The sequence below is a fragment of the Capronia coronata genome (assembly GCF_000585585.1).
Source record: "Capronia coronata CBS 617.96 chromosome Unknown acBCG-supercont1.4, whole genome shotgun sequence".
NCBI classification, from domain to species: domain Eukaryota; kingdom Fungi; phylum Ascomycota; class Eurotiomycetes; order Chaetothyriales; family Herpotrichiellaceae; genus Capronia; species Capronia coronata.
Window position 1 is genome coordinate 632,274 of NW_006912896.1, and position 19,152 is coordinate 651,425.

Sequence of the window (19,152 nt, forward strand, 5' to 3'; positions counted from 1 at the left end):
CGTTGTCCTCGGTTCAGGTTCAGGTCGATCAACCTCATCTCCCCCTTCAAGTCCACTGGTAGTTGCAACAAGATATGGCACAACTACAGTCGTCATAGGAACTTCTGGCACAGCCGTCTCCGTACATCCGCAATGCATTGCCGTGATGGTCGTCGTCAGACAAGTAGCTGTGCGTGTGGGACATGTTATTGGATGGAGTGCGCAGATGGTGGTGTATGTTGTTGAAATTGCAGTTGGGTGGACATTGAATGTTGTCGTTAGACTTGGATTTACATCTGAAGTCGAAGACCGAGATCGAGATTGGGACGAAGACGAAGACGAAGGTAATGGCTGTGATGATGTCGATGTCGTTGTGATTCCAATCGTTGTGGAAGAAAGGGAACCTGCATCTGCATCCTGCGTGGGAGTCTGTGATGAGGAGACGCTCGAACTTGCCGCCGACGTAGCACTGGTTATGGGTATTGTCGTAGAAGAAGCGCCGTTATCCGCTGTTGTTGTAGTAGGGGAACTCGAACTTCCTGACCCATCATCCCCACTCTCAAATTGTGTATTGTTGTACAAAGTGACCAAAATGATCCCATCCGGGTCGTCGCTTGGAAGTTGTCTCTTGTCCAGATTTGGCGCCGGGAAAAATGGAAGACGAGCGATGCCACCGCATCTCTGGGTTGCGTTTCCGGGACATGGTGCGGTACATGCCGAATCGGGGTATTTGACGTTTTTGTCGTCGGCGTCGGCATCGGCATCGACGTCTGATTCGGTATCGGGTGGTGTAAAGTCGGAGCAGAAGCATTGTCTGATGAGATGGGATAGTCTGTTAGCTTGTTGGCAGCCTAACGAGCCGGCTCAACTATGCGCAGACTGGATGTGAAGGATTGTTACAAGGGAAGGAATACATACGTATCAAAAACCCCTGCAAACCGGTTGGATAAGCAGTCCAAGACACATATCTCAATGGACATGACCTCGGAAGTCTCGACGAGCAAGAGCGAATTCGCAAACGGCGAGCCCGGACGCGGACCGAAACAGCCTGCATAAGCGAAGGAAGCGAATTCGGAAGGGCCGAGAGGAGGGTCTGTCGTTGATGTCGACGGAGAGGTCGTTTGGGTTGTTGACGAAGTCTCTTGCGCCATGGTCGTGACCGACGTGGAAGACTGCTGCGTACTGGTGTTGCTTCTCGCCACTAGAGAACTTGTCGGCGAAGAGGATGAGGTAGAGTGAGATGTGCTTGATGTTGCGATTGGCGAGGCTGTTGGTGAGGTTGAAGACGACGTCGGTGGCTGTGAGTGTGCTGGTGAGGACGAGGAGGTTGACGATGAAGGACTCGTCATTGGGGGCGGAGGTGGAATGGTCGATGTGCTGCCCGTCCCGGCTGAAGTGTGTGTGGATGAACTCGATGGCGAAGATGGTTGGGTCTGACTTGTACTTTGACTCGTTGTGCCGAGATTGACTGTTGTTGTTGTTGTTGTTGTTGTTGTCGTCGTGGGAGACTGCTGTATGCTCTGCGTGGTTGACGAAGTGCTCGGCACTTGAGTCGGACTGGACGAAGAGTATGAAGGACTTCTAGTACTGGTTGACTGGGATGGCAGAGTCTGGGACGTTTGTTGGCTTGTGGTTGTTGACTGTCGAGTTGTGGTTGCAGAAGACGAAGACGAGGTCGTTGCTGTGCTTCTCTGTGTCGAGGAGGTGGACAACGAGATGGAAGTTCGAGATGAGGTTGTTGACTGGCCTGCTGTAGTCGTTGTCTGAGGTGCTGATGTTGGGGATGTAGTGATAGAGCTGGACGCAGTCACGGTACTGCTGGATGGCCGAGTGGTTGAAGACGTCGATGAGATCAAACCAGGGGTAGCCGAACTGGACCGAGACACACTGCTGCTTGTGGTCGTAGTTGAAGAAGCGGTTGAAACAGAACGACTTGAAGAAGTCATTCCAGTCGACGTACTGCTCGTGGAAACACCCATATCAGACGTCGTAGAGCTTGCGTCACTGTCAGTTTGACTGCCTCCCATTCCAACTCCATCCGTATTCGAATACGCCGGGGTACCTGTGATCAGCGAGAAGGAGGTTGAAGTCGAAACCGATGGGTTGACATATGTTTGCGGCGTAACCGACGTGGCCACATAGGAGGTGCTGCTTGTACTGGAGGTGACCATGTTGGGATTGTCCGTGACTTGCGGGTAGGCGTAGTAGATGAGCCTGGCGCCGTTATACCCCGAGTTCATGGGTGTACTTCCAACGTTCCTCTTCCAGTAACAGGCCTTGCTGCTGATTTGATATGTGACGGCACCACAGATGTTGGCTGTGATATTGACGTTCCAGTAGCTGCAGCCTGCCACGCAGTCTTCGAACGAGTTGACCACGTAGTTGGGATACGGACGACCAATGTCAGACCCTCCAGGATTCACACCGCATTCAATCTCGTATTTAAATGTGCCGGATTGAACCACAGTGAAGTTGTAGGCCGGACAAAGAGAGGTGGTTGGAGTGGGAGTGGCGGCACTGCTTGTTGATATGACCGTGGACTGTGCGGGTTGGTCGCTTGCTATGTATGGAGTTGATGAAGAGGTTGCATTTGGGCTGGCGCCGGCAAGCTGATAGACTCGGATGGAGTTGATGCTCCAATATCTGGACTCATCGTTAGCACACAGTCCAAACGTTGGCACAAGGACATCCGGCGTACGATGCCCGAAACGCGTCAGGCTCAGAAGCGACATATTCGTTGCAGGTAGAGTATCCTGTCGACGTGGCGCAAGAGCCTGTAGAAGAATTCCACACACTCGCGGCCCCGGCATACTCTCCGCAAAACGCATTATTCAAGATGATCTTGTGTGCTTGGAAATGGCTGTCTATGACACAGGAGCCTTGCATGTTGGCAGCCGGAAGACCCCAATTTGCAGGATTGGGCGTTCTGGCCAGTATGTCTGAAGGGATGGACCCGCGTGGGAAGAACCAGACTCGAATGTAGTCGGATGTCCATTGCATGGCATAGACACCACCTCCTACCGCGTTGAAGCCGGCGCCGAAACTGGCTGGTCGATTGTCACTGATGCCACATCCGACATTGTAACCAGGCTATGGATCGTCAGCACTGAACAGGAGATGCATGCCCGTCTCTGGAGATCATTACTCACATAGTATGCACAGTTTGTGGTCTGCAACTGTCCTGTCATGGTTCTGGGATCACCGGCAATCGTGCAATTGGGGTTGCTGGCCGTATCAGTAGAGGCTCTTCCATAATACAAAAGAGACGTCAGATACATACGTATGCAAAGTCATTCCGTTGTGAGTGACGAGATTGACGCCTTCCATGATATCGATTTCGCCATTGTAAGGCCAATTGGGCCCAAGGGTCCAAACTGCCACGATATTCAGTTGAAGTCTTGCTTTGGAGCGACGGCTGCATCATACATGCTGGCCAACTGCCACAAACTCCTCCGGGAGCATGATTGAAATCTCCTATAAAGAGTCCATGGGTCCACGATCGCTGAGTTGATATCCTGACACTGGGTCTACCGGCGGCACTGGTGGACGAAATGGTATTCGTATAGTCGGAGCCAATATAAACGGGGGAGCTGTCACTGGAATTGATCAGGCCGGTGAGTTGGGCAGAAGACCGGCTGTAGTATCTGTCGCATTGTCAATGGCGCAGAACGACGATCATGTTGGAGCTGTACCCACGTAACAAAGCCGCCTGTAGGATCACCTCCCTGTCCTGGTCAGCAAGTTTCCTAGTCTCCCGTGCAGCGCGACTTCTTACGGTGTAAAAGTCCCATCCATCGAAGAAATTGGTTCCGGAGTACTCGGAGTCAAGTTGATAAACCGAACCAGTTTGGCACAAGACATGACTGAAATAGAAAAGCAATGCAGACAGAAAATGAAAACCCAGGAACGAATGGACTGCCATGATGGACGACAGGATGTTGAAAATGGCTCAGCCGCTCATGAATCAAACGCGTCAAAGTAGGCATTGCCGCCATCTTGAGGATGGGGTTTGGAAAGTGGTCTAAATACCAACGCGAGCCTCGCAAGGAATGTGCACGAGACCTTGGACAACATGCAAGAAAGAAGGGGTCAGATTGTTCGCTTCCCTATCCAGGCCCAAGGCACCTGGGAGCATCGATAACAGCTCTTCGTGGTTTCTACCAAAAAGGTGGACTTGTAGCATGATATGCGGAAAAAACTCTGGACTTGTGACCGAAATGCAGTCCACTTGATCCGGTCGGATGTCAGTGTGAGAGCCTCGTGGTATATTCTGGTCACGATCGGCCAATCAAGGACGGGGCTTGAGATGAAAACTGTCATTGTCAGCCACCAGAATCTCGTCGCAAGCACGCGTGCGAAAAGTAGTCATTAGAGACTTTTGTCTTCGGCTTTTCGGAAACGTATTTGCGGATCCTTCAACAGTCGTAGAGACAAGGATGCCCTAGGGGGTGTTCTATCCCTGGAGGCCTTCATGGCAGCTGCAGGGGGTGTAGGGCCATCTGACGCGCCAAACCGAGCATACATGTTCAGATCGATGAGTAGGAAAGACGGAAAGTGTCAGAGAGAGTGCTCTGGAGACATAGTCAATCAAATATAGGGAGCGCGTGTCTGTTATGTAACTTGAGCTGGTTCAAGACAACAATCCAGCATGAGCCGGAATGCATATCGTAGACAGCCTGAAAAGGCAACCTGCCGTGATCGCAGTTAGTCCGATAGTCCTGCAGTCTCGTATAATTGAACAGATCAATCGGTGGACGCCGCCGTGAAAGTACGGCGAGGCTGAAGGAAAAATTGACGACTGAAATGTGCTGTCTATCTTGATTCGAGAGCGACATTAGAATCTTTGGCGACCTCGGCGCGGCTCCCTCAGGCTAGGGAGGCCCCGTAGAGATACCTGCTAAGTCAGAAACATACTCTGTACCTACCTAGCGCAGGCAATGACCAGAAGGGTGGCATATCAGGGTAGGTGGCTTAGCAGAAACTAGCCCCCACAACTGGCTCGTCAGGCTGGGGGCCTATACAAGATCAAGGCCGACTTCCAGGGGTGGCGGGTGTGTGGTTGGTGTAACTTGAATCGCCTGGCGCCCCTGGCGTGGTTTCAACACAAGACTGCACAGCCCGACAGGCAGAGGCAGCGGTGGAGGTAGGGGTAGAGGCAGAAGTGGATAGATATACACATCACATACGCCCACGACCATGCTCGAGACACAAGTACCTTCAAGCAGTTGTTACTTGCTGTGGGAAATCGTCTCCTCGAAAGCACTTGGGACGACCTTTGAATGCCATCCGTGCCTGATTTAACACCAGATACCGAGGCTGCTTCAGCCTCAGCTTCTGACTTCTTTCTCCTACACACGACAGACCATGCCGCGCGTTGGTTACACATCGCTAAGTGAACAGAATGACGGCGCCGCCGACCCAACGAGACGCAAGGACAACAGCGTGAACTCAGCGAATGAAACTCATCCATCAGTCGACGTTGTAGACACAAGTACCAGAACTCGCCAGGCATGCATCGCTGTTCTGGCACTCATGTGGCTCATCGGCCTGGGAGTGGTAGTCGTGGGTGCCGTGGCACAAAGGATGACGGACAAGTCGTCGGACGGCATGGAACCATCGACGTACCATCACAAGAGTCTGGTTCCGTTTCTACAGCTGGCCGTCAGCTTCGTCGTCACCGGCCTGTCCGATGTCGCGGGCCTCGTGCATTCGACCAGCTTGCGATTCACCCTGCTTTCGTCAGGGAGGCTAGCCTTCAACTCCAACCTGCGACTGTTCACCAGCTGCAAGAGCTCTCGCATACACTGGTGGCCCATCAATGTGATATGGGCCTGGTCGTTGATCTCGTCATACGCGTGCGGATCCATGATTGTTCTTGAGACGGTATATTCCTTCTCGGACACCAACCCGGACGGCACAATCGGGCCCTCTCATTCCTACGATATCGTGTCCGGGTATGCCCTCATCTTCCTCGGCTTGGGACTGCTAGGTCAAGCGTCCATCGCGACTTGGGCTTTGGCCGTCAACCGCTTCCCGACCTGGTCCACCAACCCCATTCAAATTGGAGCTGTGTGCCAGAGCCAGGGGTGGCTGTCCAGAGTGCCGGGCCGAAGCATGGCGAGTGTCCACGAGGTGAAGCAGACCGATCATCATGAGCATGCACCCGCTCTCCCCAAAACGCGACAGCGGTGTATGCTCGAGGCGCATTTTCGGTTTCGCCGCGTCCTCATGATCGCGTGGACCGTCACTCTGGTGGCCTTTCTCTGGTTCGCAGCCATCTCTGTCGCATACCAGCTCAAGGGCGACAGAGGTCCCGCTTGGGGGAGTTTCTCCCGCTCCTACACCAACGATTGGAGTCTGATACCAGATTGGGTAGACACCACTGCTTTTCTCGCCATTCCCACCTCGCTGGGACACAGCTACTTCTCATTCGGCCCTTGGTTCCTCTGCAAATATCTGTTGACCTGTGCCTTTCTCGGCGGAATCACGCTGAACCTCCATATCGTCGAGCTGGTCGTTCAGGCTTCGCGCGACGAGAGCCTGTGGCGGCAGACGGCGACAGCCACAGGCCTAGCCCTGGCGAAGCATGGCGCCTTCTATACTGCCGTCACCAGCTGGCAGACTGTAGGCCTGTTCGTGTTCAAGGGTCTCCTCCACTGGATGTTTGGTCTGATGTTCGGCCTGATGTGGGAAGGCATCGAAGTCCGAATCCCTCAGGCCTGTTACACAGCCATTCTACTGTTTGCACTCGCAGCCATGGCGACTGCTATTGCCATTTATCGGCCCAAAGGCCCACAGCCTGCGACCTTTGGACATCTGCAGACTCTGGTTGACGTGATTGATGTGTGGCCATGCCGTCAGTCGGATCCTGTGGTGACCGATGCAGGTTCCGTGGACGGACAAGACAAGATGGCCTCGTCGCAGGTGACGGAGCAAGGGTGTACTTTGTATTGGGGCGACAAAGGAGATGATGGTGATGGTGTCCGCCACGCAGGGACTGACTTGATTGCGTTGAAGCCCATTGTCATGACAGCGACGTATAGGTAGATTCAAAGGACATTGTACTCAAAGCGACCATTTCCATGTCCTTGACCACCTGCTGACATCCTGAGACAAGAGCCTGAGACTGGATGTGACATTCCTGGGCTTCGAGCAACTGCGTCAAGATAGCGGCGAGATCACTGGAACGAGTTTCCTGACACCAGAAGACATAGAATAATGCAGTCAGAATTTCTTACGGTGTTGGTATGTGCTTTGGCGGGGATCAGGACCTCAGATCCATCTCCCCATAGTAGTGTTTTCTGTGCGAGACTCACTGCATTGTTCAGCCGATACACTGTAGATGCGACGTGCCAATCCTCTGTAGACTTGACCTGGACCCAAACAAGCACATGATGAGAGACTTGGACCAGTATAACAATCCTGGCGTCTTGAGAGATTTATTGTACCATTTATTAGTAGGTGGCAGCACTGACAGCCTGCGCAGGGAGATGTGCGCAGTTGTCTCTCTTCCTCCGAATCCGAATCTGATATCGACAGCAAATGATATCTTTCTTCTCGCTCTGCCAACCTGTCAAAAGCTCTACTAACCAGGTGCCAATCACCCAACCATGTGTCACTTATGAGCCGCTGCATCATTGACAGCATGCTCTAAAGCACCTCTGCCTTCCCCCGAACGAACCACGAACAGGCTCATCGGGCCCAAAATTCCACCACCCTTCAAGCGCGCAGGCTTGACCACCAACTGCATGGCTTCCAAACTGCGACTCTAGCGAGCGGGTCGAAGCAAAAGTAACCAAGGGGTCTATCCGAGAACAAGACTGCCATTGCCACGTATCAAAGGTCGATCTATGGGTCGGATTCGCTGCAAAAGATGGCTAGATGGCTAGATGGCCATGTTGCATGGCGCTTCGATGTCTATGCATCGCATCCACCGCGCGAATGGCCAATTGTCACTAGGATCTTGGACGGCGGCGTGGTTTCCATCGAAAGATTGCCTGACCATGCATGAGCAGCGATACCGATGGGCCGTCTCCGTATCTCCTGCAGGCAGTGCAGTGGTGGAAACCGGCCAGTGAAGTCGGGTTCCGAGCTGGTCAGTATATCTTGATTCTTTCCCCTCCATCCCTCTATCACGTTTGTTTCGAATCACTGCTCCCCGTCGCTGTCCGTGTCGAATGAGGCATTTCCAAAGATGCTCCTGTCACCGCCGTGGTTGTCGAAAGACAATCTCGTCTTCGGCTGCGAGATCCTAACGGTCAGCTTCATCGCCTATCTTTTCGGATTGGTCATCTACAACCGCTGGTTCCATCCGCTCAAAAACATCCCGGGCCCCTTCTGGGCTTCAATCACCAGTCTGTGGTATTGTCGAGCCGTGCGCTGTGGTCGAGGACAAGACTATCAACTGCCGATCCACAAGAAATACGGCTCTTTCGTGCGCCTCACGCCGAACCTGGTGCAGATATCGGACCCGGCGGCCATCGAGACCATCTACGGCCCGAAACACGAGTTCATCAAGGGCGACTTCTATCAGGGCTTCAACCCCAAGATCTCCACACGACAAGACAACTTCACCGAACCAAATGAAGCGGCCCACGCCCGGAGACGGCGCACCGTCGCGCCCCTCTACACGCAGGCGGCTGTTCTCGAATACGAACCATGCGTGGACCGATGCATCGCCCTCTTCTACCAGAGGATGGAAGAGTTTGCTGCGTCGAACGCGGTCATCGACATGTCGATCTGGTTGCGGAAGTATACGTTCGACATCATCGGCGAGATCTTCTACGGCCGCGAAGGCGGCTTCGGCTTCATCCGCGACAACATCGACTACAACAACTGGTGCCACCTGATGGACGTGATGCCGAACCCCGTCGCCGCCATCAGCTACGTCCCCTACGGTCTGCGCAACTTGTATTTCATGTTCCAGATGCTGTATCCGGACACGCGCGCCGGAGCCAAGGGCTTCTTTACAGTCATCGATCAATCGCACGCCGCCGTGAAGCAGCGTCTCGACGACATGGCCGCGGGTAAACCCGTCAACAGACACGACGTGCTGAGCAAACTGCTTGATATCGCGGCCAGTAATGAGAAGCAGAACAAAGACAACAACTTCGATTTCGGCATTCTCGACGTCACCACCGAAATCTGGGCCATGATCTGGGCCGGCAGCGACACGACCTCGATCGCCCTATGCTCCATCTTCTACTACCTGCACAAGAACCCCAGCACGTTGGCCAAACTGCTCGCCGAGATCGACGCCGCCTTTGCCGACGGCACGCTGAAAACGCCCGTGCGCTTCAACGACGCCATCAAACTGCCCTACCTGCACGCCGTTGTGCGTGAGGGCATGCGCATCCACGGTTCGCTGGGCACGGGACTGCCGCGCATTGTCCCGCCTGGCGGCGTGGAGATCTGTGGCTTCTATTTCCCCGGCGGCACCGAGGTCACGATGAACGCCAATGCCGTGCAGTTCGACAAGGGCGTCTTCGGGGAAGACAGCGAGTCGTTCGTGCCGGAGCGCTGGATCCGCGATGGCGAACGCGCCGCCGCCAACATGGAGAGGCACATGTTGCAGTTCGGCCATGGGAAGCGTATCTGTATCGGCCGCCATATCACCAATACCGAAATGTACAAGTTGCTGCCGACCGTCTTGCGCGATTTCGAGTTCGAGCTGGTCGGAAGTAAAGAATGGGAGACGTGGCAGGGGTGGTTTCACCAGCCGAAGAATATCAATGTGAGGGTCAAGAGAAGAAGAGCGACAAAGCCCTGATATGACACTTGGAGAAGAAGGAATGAGCGAAGAGAGAGAGTCTTGTGCGTACATAGATGTATATAGAGACGTCAACGCGGTTGACGAGCACATATCACCAACCAGTTCTGCCTTTGTCTCTGCTTCGAATGGTGCTCTTCCTTGGGGGGATTTTGGAAGTCTCCAACGCAGGGAGTTTGGGATCCTCATTGTTGTGGTGTTGTTCCCTCATATGCTTCGCTTCTCTCGATTGTGCGCGGCGCAGCTGTACTGCGTACACTGCCCCCGTCACTTGTGGGGTATTGCGTGCGCGGTGGGAGCCATAATGGGGACCCGCAAGCACCTTCGTGCTCGCAAAGACAGCTGTTCGTCCAGGCACCGCTGACCCAAGTGACTCATCTGTACATAGCTAAACCACAACAGGGTCGTGGCCGAGTGGAGTGCTCTCCCAAGCATGCGGACGAGCTGCCGCCGGGTCCGGGTCCTGGGTCTTCCAGGTCCATCAACAATCCGGGATGGTATGTCATGCCCCATGGTCTGCTCTTCCATGTCTGGCTTCTGGCTAGAAAGAGAGAGTCTGAGACCGACGATCCGCGCATTGGAAACAGTGGCTGGTGAAGAAGCAGGGGCAGCAGATCTCGATACTTCCACACGTACAGAGCAGATATGGATATGGCAGACAGGAGACCGTTTGGAGATGCCTCTCAGGTATCGGATGCTGAAGGCCAAGGTTGTCATCGAATGCCTGTTTCCCCTCCAGGATCAAACATTATGGCAATCAGACGTAGGGGTCACTGCGACCAAATTCAGGTCTTCCGGAAGTAATTCCCAATCGTGTTCTTCTGGGGGCTCTTGTCGACCGTCTTGCGTCTTTTCGCCCTAGGCTCTTCCTCGCCACCTTCTTTCTTGTTTGGCTTCTCGCCGACCTTGAGGAGTCGCATCAGCTCTTCGAACGCTTCGACGGGCACCACGCCACCGCTGGCCTCTTTGTGGCCTCTCGCAAAGCTCTCTCCTAGCCTGTCCTTCAGTCCATCCGTGGACAGAGCGGCAGCAGCCTTCAGACTGTCGATTATGTTCACAGGCGGGTCTCTGGTCCGGGCACAGCGAGCGATCCGGCAAGAGAAATTGACCATGCCAGGTAAATAGCCCGAGTTCGCACAGACGACTATCTCGAGAGCTTTGGAGTTCAGGTGGCCAGCCCACCGAGTCGCGATCACAGGGTGGACCTGCGCAGGTGAGTCAATCCGAAGGACGGCGATTCGCCCGTCTGCACTGAACTTGGGAGGCGTGTGAGTGTTGAGTTCGACTTCTGTATTGATCTCGGCCCGAGCGCTCTGCAGCCGGCCATTGGTCAACAAATCCTTGGGATCTGTCGAGTTGAGAAGCGCAGTCCATGCAGTGATGACATCGTACTTTGCTGTTCGGCGAGGCGCGTTGATGAGCGAGACGGCGTCATTGATGGACTTTTTCGTGTAGATCTTGAACGTGTCCTTCATGTCAGGAAAAGGCGGGGCCCATTTCAGCGTGTTCCCCAGATCTCCATGGGTGCCGATACAAGCGAGATAAGCGCAGGACGAGGCGATCTCGGGTGCCACAGTCTTGCAGATCTCGTACGTGAGCAACGAGCTTGTCGATACTGGAGGGTAATGGCACGCGGATACCACCTCGGCTCGCTCGGGAAAGTGATCGCTCAAATGGTGGTCAATGATTAAGGATTTGGTGGTCGGGGAGTCTACCACTGGTGGTGCGGCGACAGAGCCCTGGTCCAAGACGAATATGTAAGCTGGACCTTTGGCAGCCATGGCTTCCCGTTCGGACTGGACGTGGATATTGGATCCCTTTTGCACCAAGTGGACGTCTATCAGGGTCGGCTCAAGCCCTAAGGCGGTCAATGTCCGGTAGAGGATGACACCTGACGAAAGACCATCCGCGTCTTTGTCTGGGACGATTAAAGTCTTCTGGCCACTTGCTGCGCTGGGGTCGTCAGGATCGTGATACACCTGTCCAGGTGGGATGGTAGACTGACCACTCTTTTATAAACGCCCTGGCCCCTTCCAGTGCCGCTTCTGGGGCGGGCCATACTGTCTTGCCGCTATCATCGCGCCGCGGCTCAATGTCACAGTAGTCGGGGAGTTTGGGGTTCGTGGACCGCTTCATGCCTCTCATGCCATGAGACGGCACAGATTGATATATGCGGCGATATAATGCCCGGTGGGACGAGAGCGAGTCCGCTGCTCCGAACCCGGGTCGAGTAGAACAGAGTACGCGAGGACCAAGCAGGCAGAAGAGCCTGGAGAGAGGTCGCATCAAACGCTTGCAAGGTGTTGCATGTTCGAACTGAATCCGAGTCTCGCGTCTCGTTTGATCGAACGAATTCATGACGTCGATAGTATCGGAACTCGGCTGTCAGACAGAAAGACGGGCTTGGATTAATAGCGCAAAGCATGTAAATAAACTGTCTGACACATCTTCGCGTAAATCACATTGCATCCATCATCAAGCCTCCTTGCCTCGCTTCTGGTTTGACATCCGTTACAGGGACAGAGAGCACCAGAAAATGTGAACGAGCTTCAGATTCAGGAGTGCACTTCACTCTTGGGAGGCTCTTGTCTGTTCTCCATGGCGGCAACCCAATTGCTGATCTATGTGGCTCTCCTGCTATTCTTCCATCTGTCCACTTCAAGCCCGACCCGTGGCTCACGCGGGGCTCTATCCATCACCTCATACGCCGCACTCGGAGACTCTTACGCCGCTGGGCCCGGCGCAGGCTCGCCACGCTATGTGACTGAGCAGGCATTCGTCTGTGGTCGCTTTTCGAACTCCTATCCGAGACAGGTTGCCAACGACTCCCGGCTGAGCATCAAGCACTCCAGCTTCAAGCACGTGGCATGTGCAGGGGCCACGATCACAAGCGTTCTACACCACCAAGTCCCCTACATTGGACACTCAGATCTGGTCTCCGTCACTGTGGGAGGGAACGAGGTGGACTTTCTGAGGGTGCTCAACGAATGCATATATCAGTGGCATCCAGTTTCAACGTGCGATGCAGCACTTGTGGAGTCAAGAAAACTGCTTGAGTCTCCTGTACTCCGGAACAACTTTGATGCACTCATTGCCGGAGCGGTGAGACGCCTGAAAGCAGATGCTCTGTTGCTGGTCACAGGGTACGCGGGATTCTTCAATGACCAGACAGACATCTGTGACCATGTCACGTTCAGTCGAACGCGGCCATTGGACTACCTGACCAAAGCGAAGAGGAAGGCATTCAACCAACTGGTGGATATGTTAAATGACGTGATCAGAGCCATAGCAGACACCCATGGAGCTGTGTATGTCGATGTCGACTCCGTCTTTGAGGGCCATCGGTTTTGTGAGGAAGGGGTCCACGAGCCTGATCTTCAAAGAGAGGACACCTGGTTCTTCAATCTTCCTGCACCTGAGATGGAGGTGGCTGCAGACAACAGGGAGCAGGTCGTGCAGCTTCTAGATATCACAAAGGAAGACCATAAGGGTGTTATTGACGATACCGGGTTCCCCAGCATGACAACATTAAGGGTATTGCATCCCACCAGTATGGGCCACCATGGGATCTCAAAGCAGATCGTGAGAGTTCTTGAAGCGCTGGGCCGGCTCCCTGATTGATGTGCAACACATTGGCTGTGCCTTGAAAGGACAATTGCCGGAGAAAAGGCACACTTGCTGAAGGGTCATGCTCCCGGAGAGAGGATATCTAAGGTAGTCAACTGCCCCCATGGAAACATCTATGTAGCCTCCGAGCCGCCAGATTACATGATTGGTGTTCTTGTAACTCCCTCAAGACTTCCTTGTCGCCATTCCCCCTTTTCACCCTGTTCAGAGCCACTGCATTTGGTCTGCATTTGGTCTGGATGCACAACAATGACGTAGTGGGTAATACTTGTGGGGAAGCTGTGTGATTGGCTGGATGCCTCGACGCGTCTGGTAACGCGAGGCCGAAAGCGTAAGAAGTGATCTGAGTGATCTGCATCTCTCTGTGTCTGCCTCTGTATCTCTTCAGAGTCAAGCACCTGCGCTTCTCCTTCTCCTACTACTAAAAGCCCCGATTGCGACCAGTCCAACATACCTAGTCAACTCGAGTAGATCGCTGACTACAGAACTTGTCCACCCTGCTCGACCTTCAAGCATGATCTGCTAGTTCTTCCCACGCGATGCACACCGGCACAACGCGCAGCAGTCGCCAGTCGTGTTGGCCTCCTCAGTCCGATCATGTACCTCCCTCGACCATTGATCTCGCACCTCTACACTAACCTCCTCCGCTCGCATCATCCTCTGTCCCCTCCGGTCCTGCTTCTGGTTGCCCTCGAGCCCGACTCCCTCTGCGCATGTCGCATCCTCACCGCCCTGCTCAAACGCGACTACATCCCGCACAAGATCCAGCCCGTCTCTGGCTATGCGGATCTTTCTAAGGCCGGCGAAGAGCTGGTCCGGCCTATGAAAACAACAGAAGGTGGGAGTGGAGGTGTCGTTATCTGTCTGGGTGTAGGTGCTCTAGTCGATCTCGGTGCCATCTTGGGCTTGGAAGATGAAGAGTCTCCCGAGTCGATGTGTGGCGTCGAGGTCTGGGTTCTTGACGCGAGAAGACCATGGAACTTGTCCAACGTCTTTGGTGGTGAGCCCATAGAGACCCCGCTTGGTGAGCTCGATGTCAATACAAGACAGAGACATGCAGGAGTCGAAAAAGGATGTCTTCAGAGATCGTACAAGTCCGGCAAGGGCGGTATCATAGTCTTTGACGACGGCGATATCATGGGCGAACTTGATACCGAGAGAGACGCGTATTTCTCGTTGGTGGAGATGCCTGAGATCGAAGAAGATGACAGTGACGACGAAAATGACGAAGAAGAGGATGAGGAGGACAGCCAAGAGATTGCCTCCTCAAGAAAACGCAAGTCTTGGTCTGACCGAGAAAATGAAGACGGGGAAACCGACGAGGACGAGGAGCGACCTCGGCAAAGGCGAAGAAGCAATTCTGGATCATCAGTTGCATCCACTCCCCGGAGTAAAACTCCTTCATCCTCTCAGCCGACTTCACCGATATTCAACGAACAACCTGTAGCACGCCAATCGGCGAAGCGACTTCGGAGGCGACTACGAAAGTTACGAGAACGGCATGAGCGTGTGCTGGAAGAATACAAGAACTTAGGCACCTCCTATTCCGAACCTGTCTCGACACTGGCATATTCCCTGGCCGCGGACCTGGGCCGGGAAGACAATGATATTCTCTGGCTGGCCATTATCGGCGCCACGTCCCTAGAACTATCTGGGCACACCTCCACAGGTTTGGGGACGTCGGTCTCGATCACCCAGTCTCTCCCACACGAACATCACAAAACATGGAGGTCAACCCGGTCCTCTCAGACCTATGCACTTTTGCGGGACGAAGTAAGGCGACTAAACCCTCCTCCAGCCGATCAATCGCCTTCAATATCTCCGGGAGCAGGTGGTACCAGCTCTCCCAGTGATAACTCGATTCGGCTCAGCCCCGATCCTCGATTTCTCCTACTACGACATTGGTCGCTATACGATAGCATGCTTCACTCTCCATATCTGGCATCACGGCTTCACGTGTGGAATGAATCGGGCATCAAAAGACTGCACAAACTGCTTGCCAAAATGGGCGTGTCACTAAGTCAGTGCAAGCAGACATATACGCACATGGACATGGATCTGAAGAAGTCGCTTCGAGATCGTCTTCTCAAATATGCCGCAGTGTACGGTCTGGACGACCTTGTCCCGTCCGGGTCCGGCCGAGCCACTTACGAACAAGAAGGATGGGGCTTCATTCGCTCCTGGGGGTGGAAAGCACAGCTTTCCGCTGTCGATGTGGGAGTCATACTTGGCGCCATACTGGACGTCGGCACCTCCCATGCCATGAGCTCGACCAGTGCTTCTGCAGCGGCCTATAATGGCTCATCTCAAGCTACGGTTGTCACGGAAGACATCCCCGACCGATCTGAAGCGCTGCTTCCGCGGTTCTTTGCCGCCTACGACGCGCTCGCCCCGAACCATCCCACCCATCTCCTCACATCAATTCCAGCCGCACAGCATCTGCTGCGTTCTATTCTTCGAACAGGCTCGTCTCTGCTCGTCAAACATCAAATCCGACATTTGCGGGCATTCCGCATGGGGGTTGTCAAGGAAGGACCGGATCTGGCCTTATTTGCCAACAGCCCAGGCGCGCTAGTCAAACTGGCTCTTTGGGTGGGTGAAGCGGTTGCCGTGAATGAACGTGAGAAGAAAGGTCCAGAAAGCGCCACGCCGCTTGTGCTCGCTGCGCTTGACGAGGCCAGGGGTACGTATGTGGTGGTCGGCACCGGCGGCGGGATCGGCAGTGGAGAGGATCTCGAAGCCCGAAAAGAGAAGGCGGAGCGCAAGGCCAAGAAAGAAGCGGAGAGGGAACAGAAACGAAAGATCCGCGAAGATAAGAAAGCGGCCCGGGCGGCCCAGCGAGAGCTCAATGGCGACGATAGCGATTTTGAAGACGACGACACCGAATCCGAGTCCGAGGGAGATTCTGACTCGTCGTCCGACGAGGAAGATGAGGCCGAAATGGCGAAGAAGCAGAAACGAGGATACGGCCACAATCGGTTTGGAATCGCTTTTCAAGAAGTGGTGGAGGAAACGAATGCTCGAGTCAAGATCGACAGCTTCGATCATTGTATTGTTGAAGTCAAGAAAGAGGACCTAGGTGGGTTTCTTGAGGGACTGAGTCTGAAGGCTGTTGTGGGGAGATGATGGATTGCACTGAAATGCTCTATGCTCTGTGTCTCGTGCTTTCTGCCCTTACCATGTTGCCCGGTCCAGGGTTGAAAGCCCAGGGTGTGGCTGTCATGAAATGCAGTGAACACAGGTACAGCGTGTTCCGGTATCAGGGGAATGTGGAAGCAGAAAACGTTGGGGTTATAGATGAATGAATGCACGATTGATAGGGATTGCCAAAATCGGGTTTTACAGCCGCTCGGGTCCTGTTGGATGCAACTCGGCCTTTTTCTGGGCTGAGCGACAGAGACGGCGTCACGGCTGCATTTGCATACGCATACGCATTGCGTCTCTCCCATACAGCTCTAGAATCTATGTGAACTGAACATTGGACAAAATTGAACCGCATTCACCTTTTTGTACAAGCAGACCGCCGATATCTTGGAGAAGAGGCGGCCTATAATAGGCGCCATTTCTACTGTATATCCTGTCTGTGCCGTAGATGTAGTGCGTAGGTAGTTCTGTTTTCCTCTCTTTCTTTTTTGTTCTGTATTCATGTATTTTCAAGCAGGCAGAGCTGGCAATGGCAATGTCAATGTCAAGATCGGGGTCTTCGTTGCACGTATCACTCACTCACTCCCTCACTCACTGAGCAAAAGGGACCCTAGGTATCTAGATACCCATTCAGCAATTCAGTCACCGTGACCACGCGATACCCTCTCCTCTTCAACTCCGGCAGCACCGCCCGCAACATCGGCGCCGTCCACGGTCTATCGTGACAGACGATGATCCCGCCGGCCCGCGCCATGCTCAGGATATGCCAGGCATTGAGTCGCCAGGACGAAATCTGTGCATCGTGCGGGTAGATGCTGCCGAGGACAATGCGGTTGTGGAGGTCTGCTGTGAGTTTTCGCATCGAGGTGTTGAAGAAGCCACTTCCTGGGCGGAAATATTTTGGCGGTTTGGAGTGTTGGTAAGGTCTTGTTGGTGTTGGTGTTGTTCTTATCTGGATTGAAGAAGGGTGGTTTGGTTGGACAGAAGAAGAAGCAGTAGAAGCAGTAGAAGTAGTGACTGCAGTAGTAACTGCAGTAGCTTGGTAAACTTGTTCCAGTTGCCTCTCCACACTCTGAATCTGTCGAGTCAGTTCGGCCAAGGACAGAGAATATGATGGTTCGTCGTGCATGGCATGGTTGGCTAGTTCGTGGCCATTGACGACTAGTTGGCGCAGCGTTTCTTTGTGGGCTGGGATGTGGCATCCGATCAGGAAGAAGGTGGCTTTGGCGCCGTGGGTGTTCAGAAGAGCTTGGATTTCAGGAGTGTTTTCTGATGGACCGTCGTCGATGGTTAGGGCTATGAGTATTTGTTTTTGTGTTTGGTTTTTGTTTGGTTTTGGTGGGACGTGGAATAGGACATCTGGCCAGCGGTGTTGGAGGTGGGTGATTAGCCAGAGGGGAGGTTTGTAGATGATCCATAGGAAAGAGAGGAGGAGGATGAGGAAGAAGGAGAAGAGGCAGGAGAGGATCAGTGGTGACGATAACGGCATTTGGATTTGGATTTGGATTTGGATTTGGATTTGGATTTGATCCTGTCCTGGACTTGATATTGCTTTTTCTAGTCCCTCTTGGATGTTTGTGGATGTTTGATGTTTGATGTGGTGAATGGTATTGATCAGGGAGGAAGTATGACACTGTGCCCGACACTTGGTGGTCTTTGTCGATGTGGATGCTTAACGACCTTCCTGTGTCGGACTGACTGGCACAAGCGAAGGTACGAAGTGGTTGATGTCCTCTCTCCGGTCGTATCCGTCTCTCGTGTGGTACTTCCAGTCGTGAAGTGTGGGATGCACCGTCCTGGTAGTGGACACGCAGTATGGCAAGGCTGAATCGGGGTCTGGGAATGTATGTATTCGGGCAGGATGTCAATATCTGGGAAGTTCGAGTATGGTAGGTAGGTATGTAGTGACAATGACGCCCAACTTCTCGTGGCGTTGGTTCGCTTCACACGCTGTGCTGGCGGTAGTTCTCGGTTCACCAGTCTCTCTTGGAGATTTGCTCCGTTATTCAGGGCCAAATTGATGTATACTGACACTGTGTATATGCTGCAGTGTTGTAGTCCAAGTAGAGTTGTATCCGTGAAGGCGATAGACCCGAAAAGGGTATGTCCTCCGCGATCAGATCAGGGGTCTTCAGCCTCGTAGGGCAGAAGTGGCCTGCACTACTAGTCCTGGCCGTACTCACTGCATACTCAAGTACATCCTAGACACTCAAGAGGGATGGCTGAAGTCTGTCGTCGAATGTTGTACCCTCGCGCCTTGTGAGACGTGGTTAGAAGAGAAGTAGATTCCACAGACAACAGACTCCTGCAGGAGAAAGAATAGGGGACGCCGCGTTTCAGTTGTTGATCAGGCTGCAGATGCTGGAGCCTGGCACTATGTACAACCCGGTAAGTTGATTGGATTTAGTTCATCAGGAGGAACATACATGCAGAGGATGATCCTCAAGGACGAAAAAGATGGAAGGAAGGAATGCGTCAAGGTCCTTTGAGGCTTCTTTTGCTGGTGGAGAAACGACATGCTTATATTTCCCTTTTAGATCCTCAATATCTCCAACCTCATCTGCTTCACCATGGCTCTCTCTCTCTCTCTCTCTCTCTTCGACACCTTTGATTGCAGGAAGCGGCTCTTCCCA

The 19,152-nt window shown here is 53.6% G+C and overlaps 7 protein-coding genes across 7 annotated transcripts; 4 read left to right on the forward strand and 3 right to left on the reverse strand.

Annotated features, from left to right (window-relative positions):
- Positions 1 to 948: 948 nt before the first annotated feature.
- Positions 949 to 3,901, reverse strand: A1O1_04795 (uncharacterized protein; the record flags this gene model as incomplete). Its single annotated transcript, XM_007725684.1, has 9 exons — positions 949 to 1,536; positions 1,597 to 1,938; positions 2,013 to 2,622; positions 2,678 to 3,069; positions 3,129 to 3,204; positions 3,260 to 3,353; positions 3,406 to 3,623; positions 3,676 to 3,704; positions 3,755 to 3,901. The coding sequence occupies 9 exons, from the start codon at positions 3,899 to 3,901 to the stop codon at positions 949 to 951; spliced, it is 2,496 nt and encodes an 831-aa protein (XP_007723874.1).
- Positions 3,902 to 5,343: 1,442 nt separating this feature from the next.
- A1O1_04796 (uncharacterized protein) lies at positions 5,344 to 7,026 on the forward strand (the record flags this gene model as incomplete). The annotated part of the gene is made up of 1 exon (XM_007725685.1): positions 5,344 to 7,026. One exon carries the CDS (start codon positions 5,344 to 5,346, stop codon positions 7,024 to 7,026), a length of 1,683 nt encoding a protein of 560 aa, XP_007723875.1.
- Positions 7,027 to 8,173: 1,147 nt separating this feature from the next.
- A1O1_04797 (uncharacterized protein) lies at positions 8,174 to 9,748 on the forward strand (the record flags this gene model as incomplete). The annotated part of the gene is made up of 1 exon (XM_007725686.1): positions 8,174 to 9,748. One exon carries the CDS (start codon positions 8,174 to 8,176, stop codon positions 9,746 to 9,748), a length of 1,575 nt encoding a protein of 524 aa, XP_007723876.1.
- Positions 9,749 to 10,533: 785 nt separating this feature from the next.
- On the reverse strand, positions 10,534 to 11,893 carry A1O1_04798 (uncharacterized protein; the record flags this gene model as incomplete). The annotated part of the gene is made up of 2 exons (XM_007725687.1): positions 10,534 to 11,701; positions 11,754 to 11,893. The coding sequence occupies 2 exons, from the start codon at positions 11,891 to 11,893 to the stop codon at positions 10,534 to 10,536; spliced, it is 1,308 nt and encodes a 435-aa protein (XP_007723877.1).
- Positions 11,894 to 12,346: 453 nt separating this feature from the next.
- A1O1_04799 (uncharacterized protein) lies at positions 12,347 to 13,369 on the forward strand (the record flags this gene model as incomplete). Its single annotated transcript, XM_007725688.1, has 1 exon — positions 12,347 to 13,369. One exon carries the CDS (start codon positions 12,347 to 12,349, stop codon positions 13,367 to 13,369), a length of 1,023 nt encoding a protein of 340 aa, XP_007723878.1.
- A 603-nt stretch (positions 13,370 to 13,972) lies between these two features.
- On the forward strand, positions 13,973 to 16,501 carry A1O1_04800 (cell division control protein 45; the record flags this gene model as incomplete). The annotated part of the gene is made up of 1 exon (XM_007725689.1): positions 13,973 to 16,501. One exon carries the CDS (start codon positions 13,973 to 13,975, stop codon positions 16,499 to 16,501), a length of 2,529 nt encoding a protein of 842 aa, XP_007723879.1.
- A 628-nt stretch (positions 16,502 to 17,129) lies between these two features.
- On the reverse strand, positions 17,130 to 18,008 carry A1O1_04801 (uncharacterized protein; the record flags this gene model as incomplete). The annotated part of the gene is made up of 1 exon (XM_007725690.1): positions 17,130 to 18,008. The coding sequence occupies one exon, from the start codon at positions 18,006 to 18,008 to the stop codon at positions 17,130 to 17,132; it is 879 nt and encodes a 292-aa protein (XP_007723880.1).
- Between the last annotated feature and the right edge of the window lie 1,144 nt (positions 18,009 to 19,152).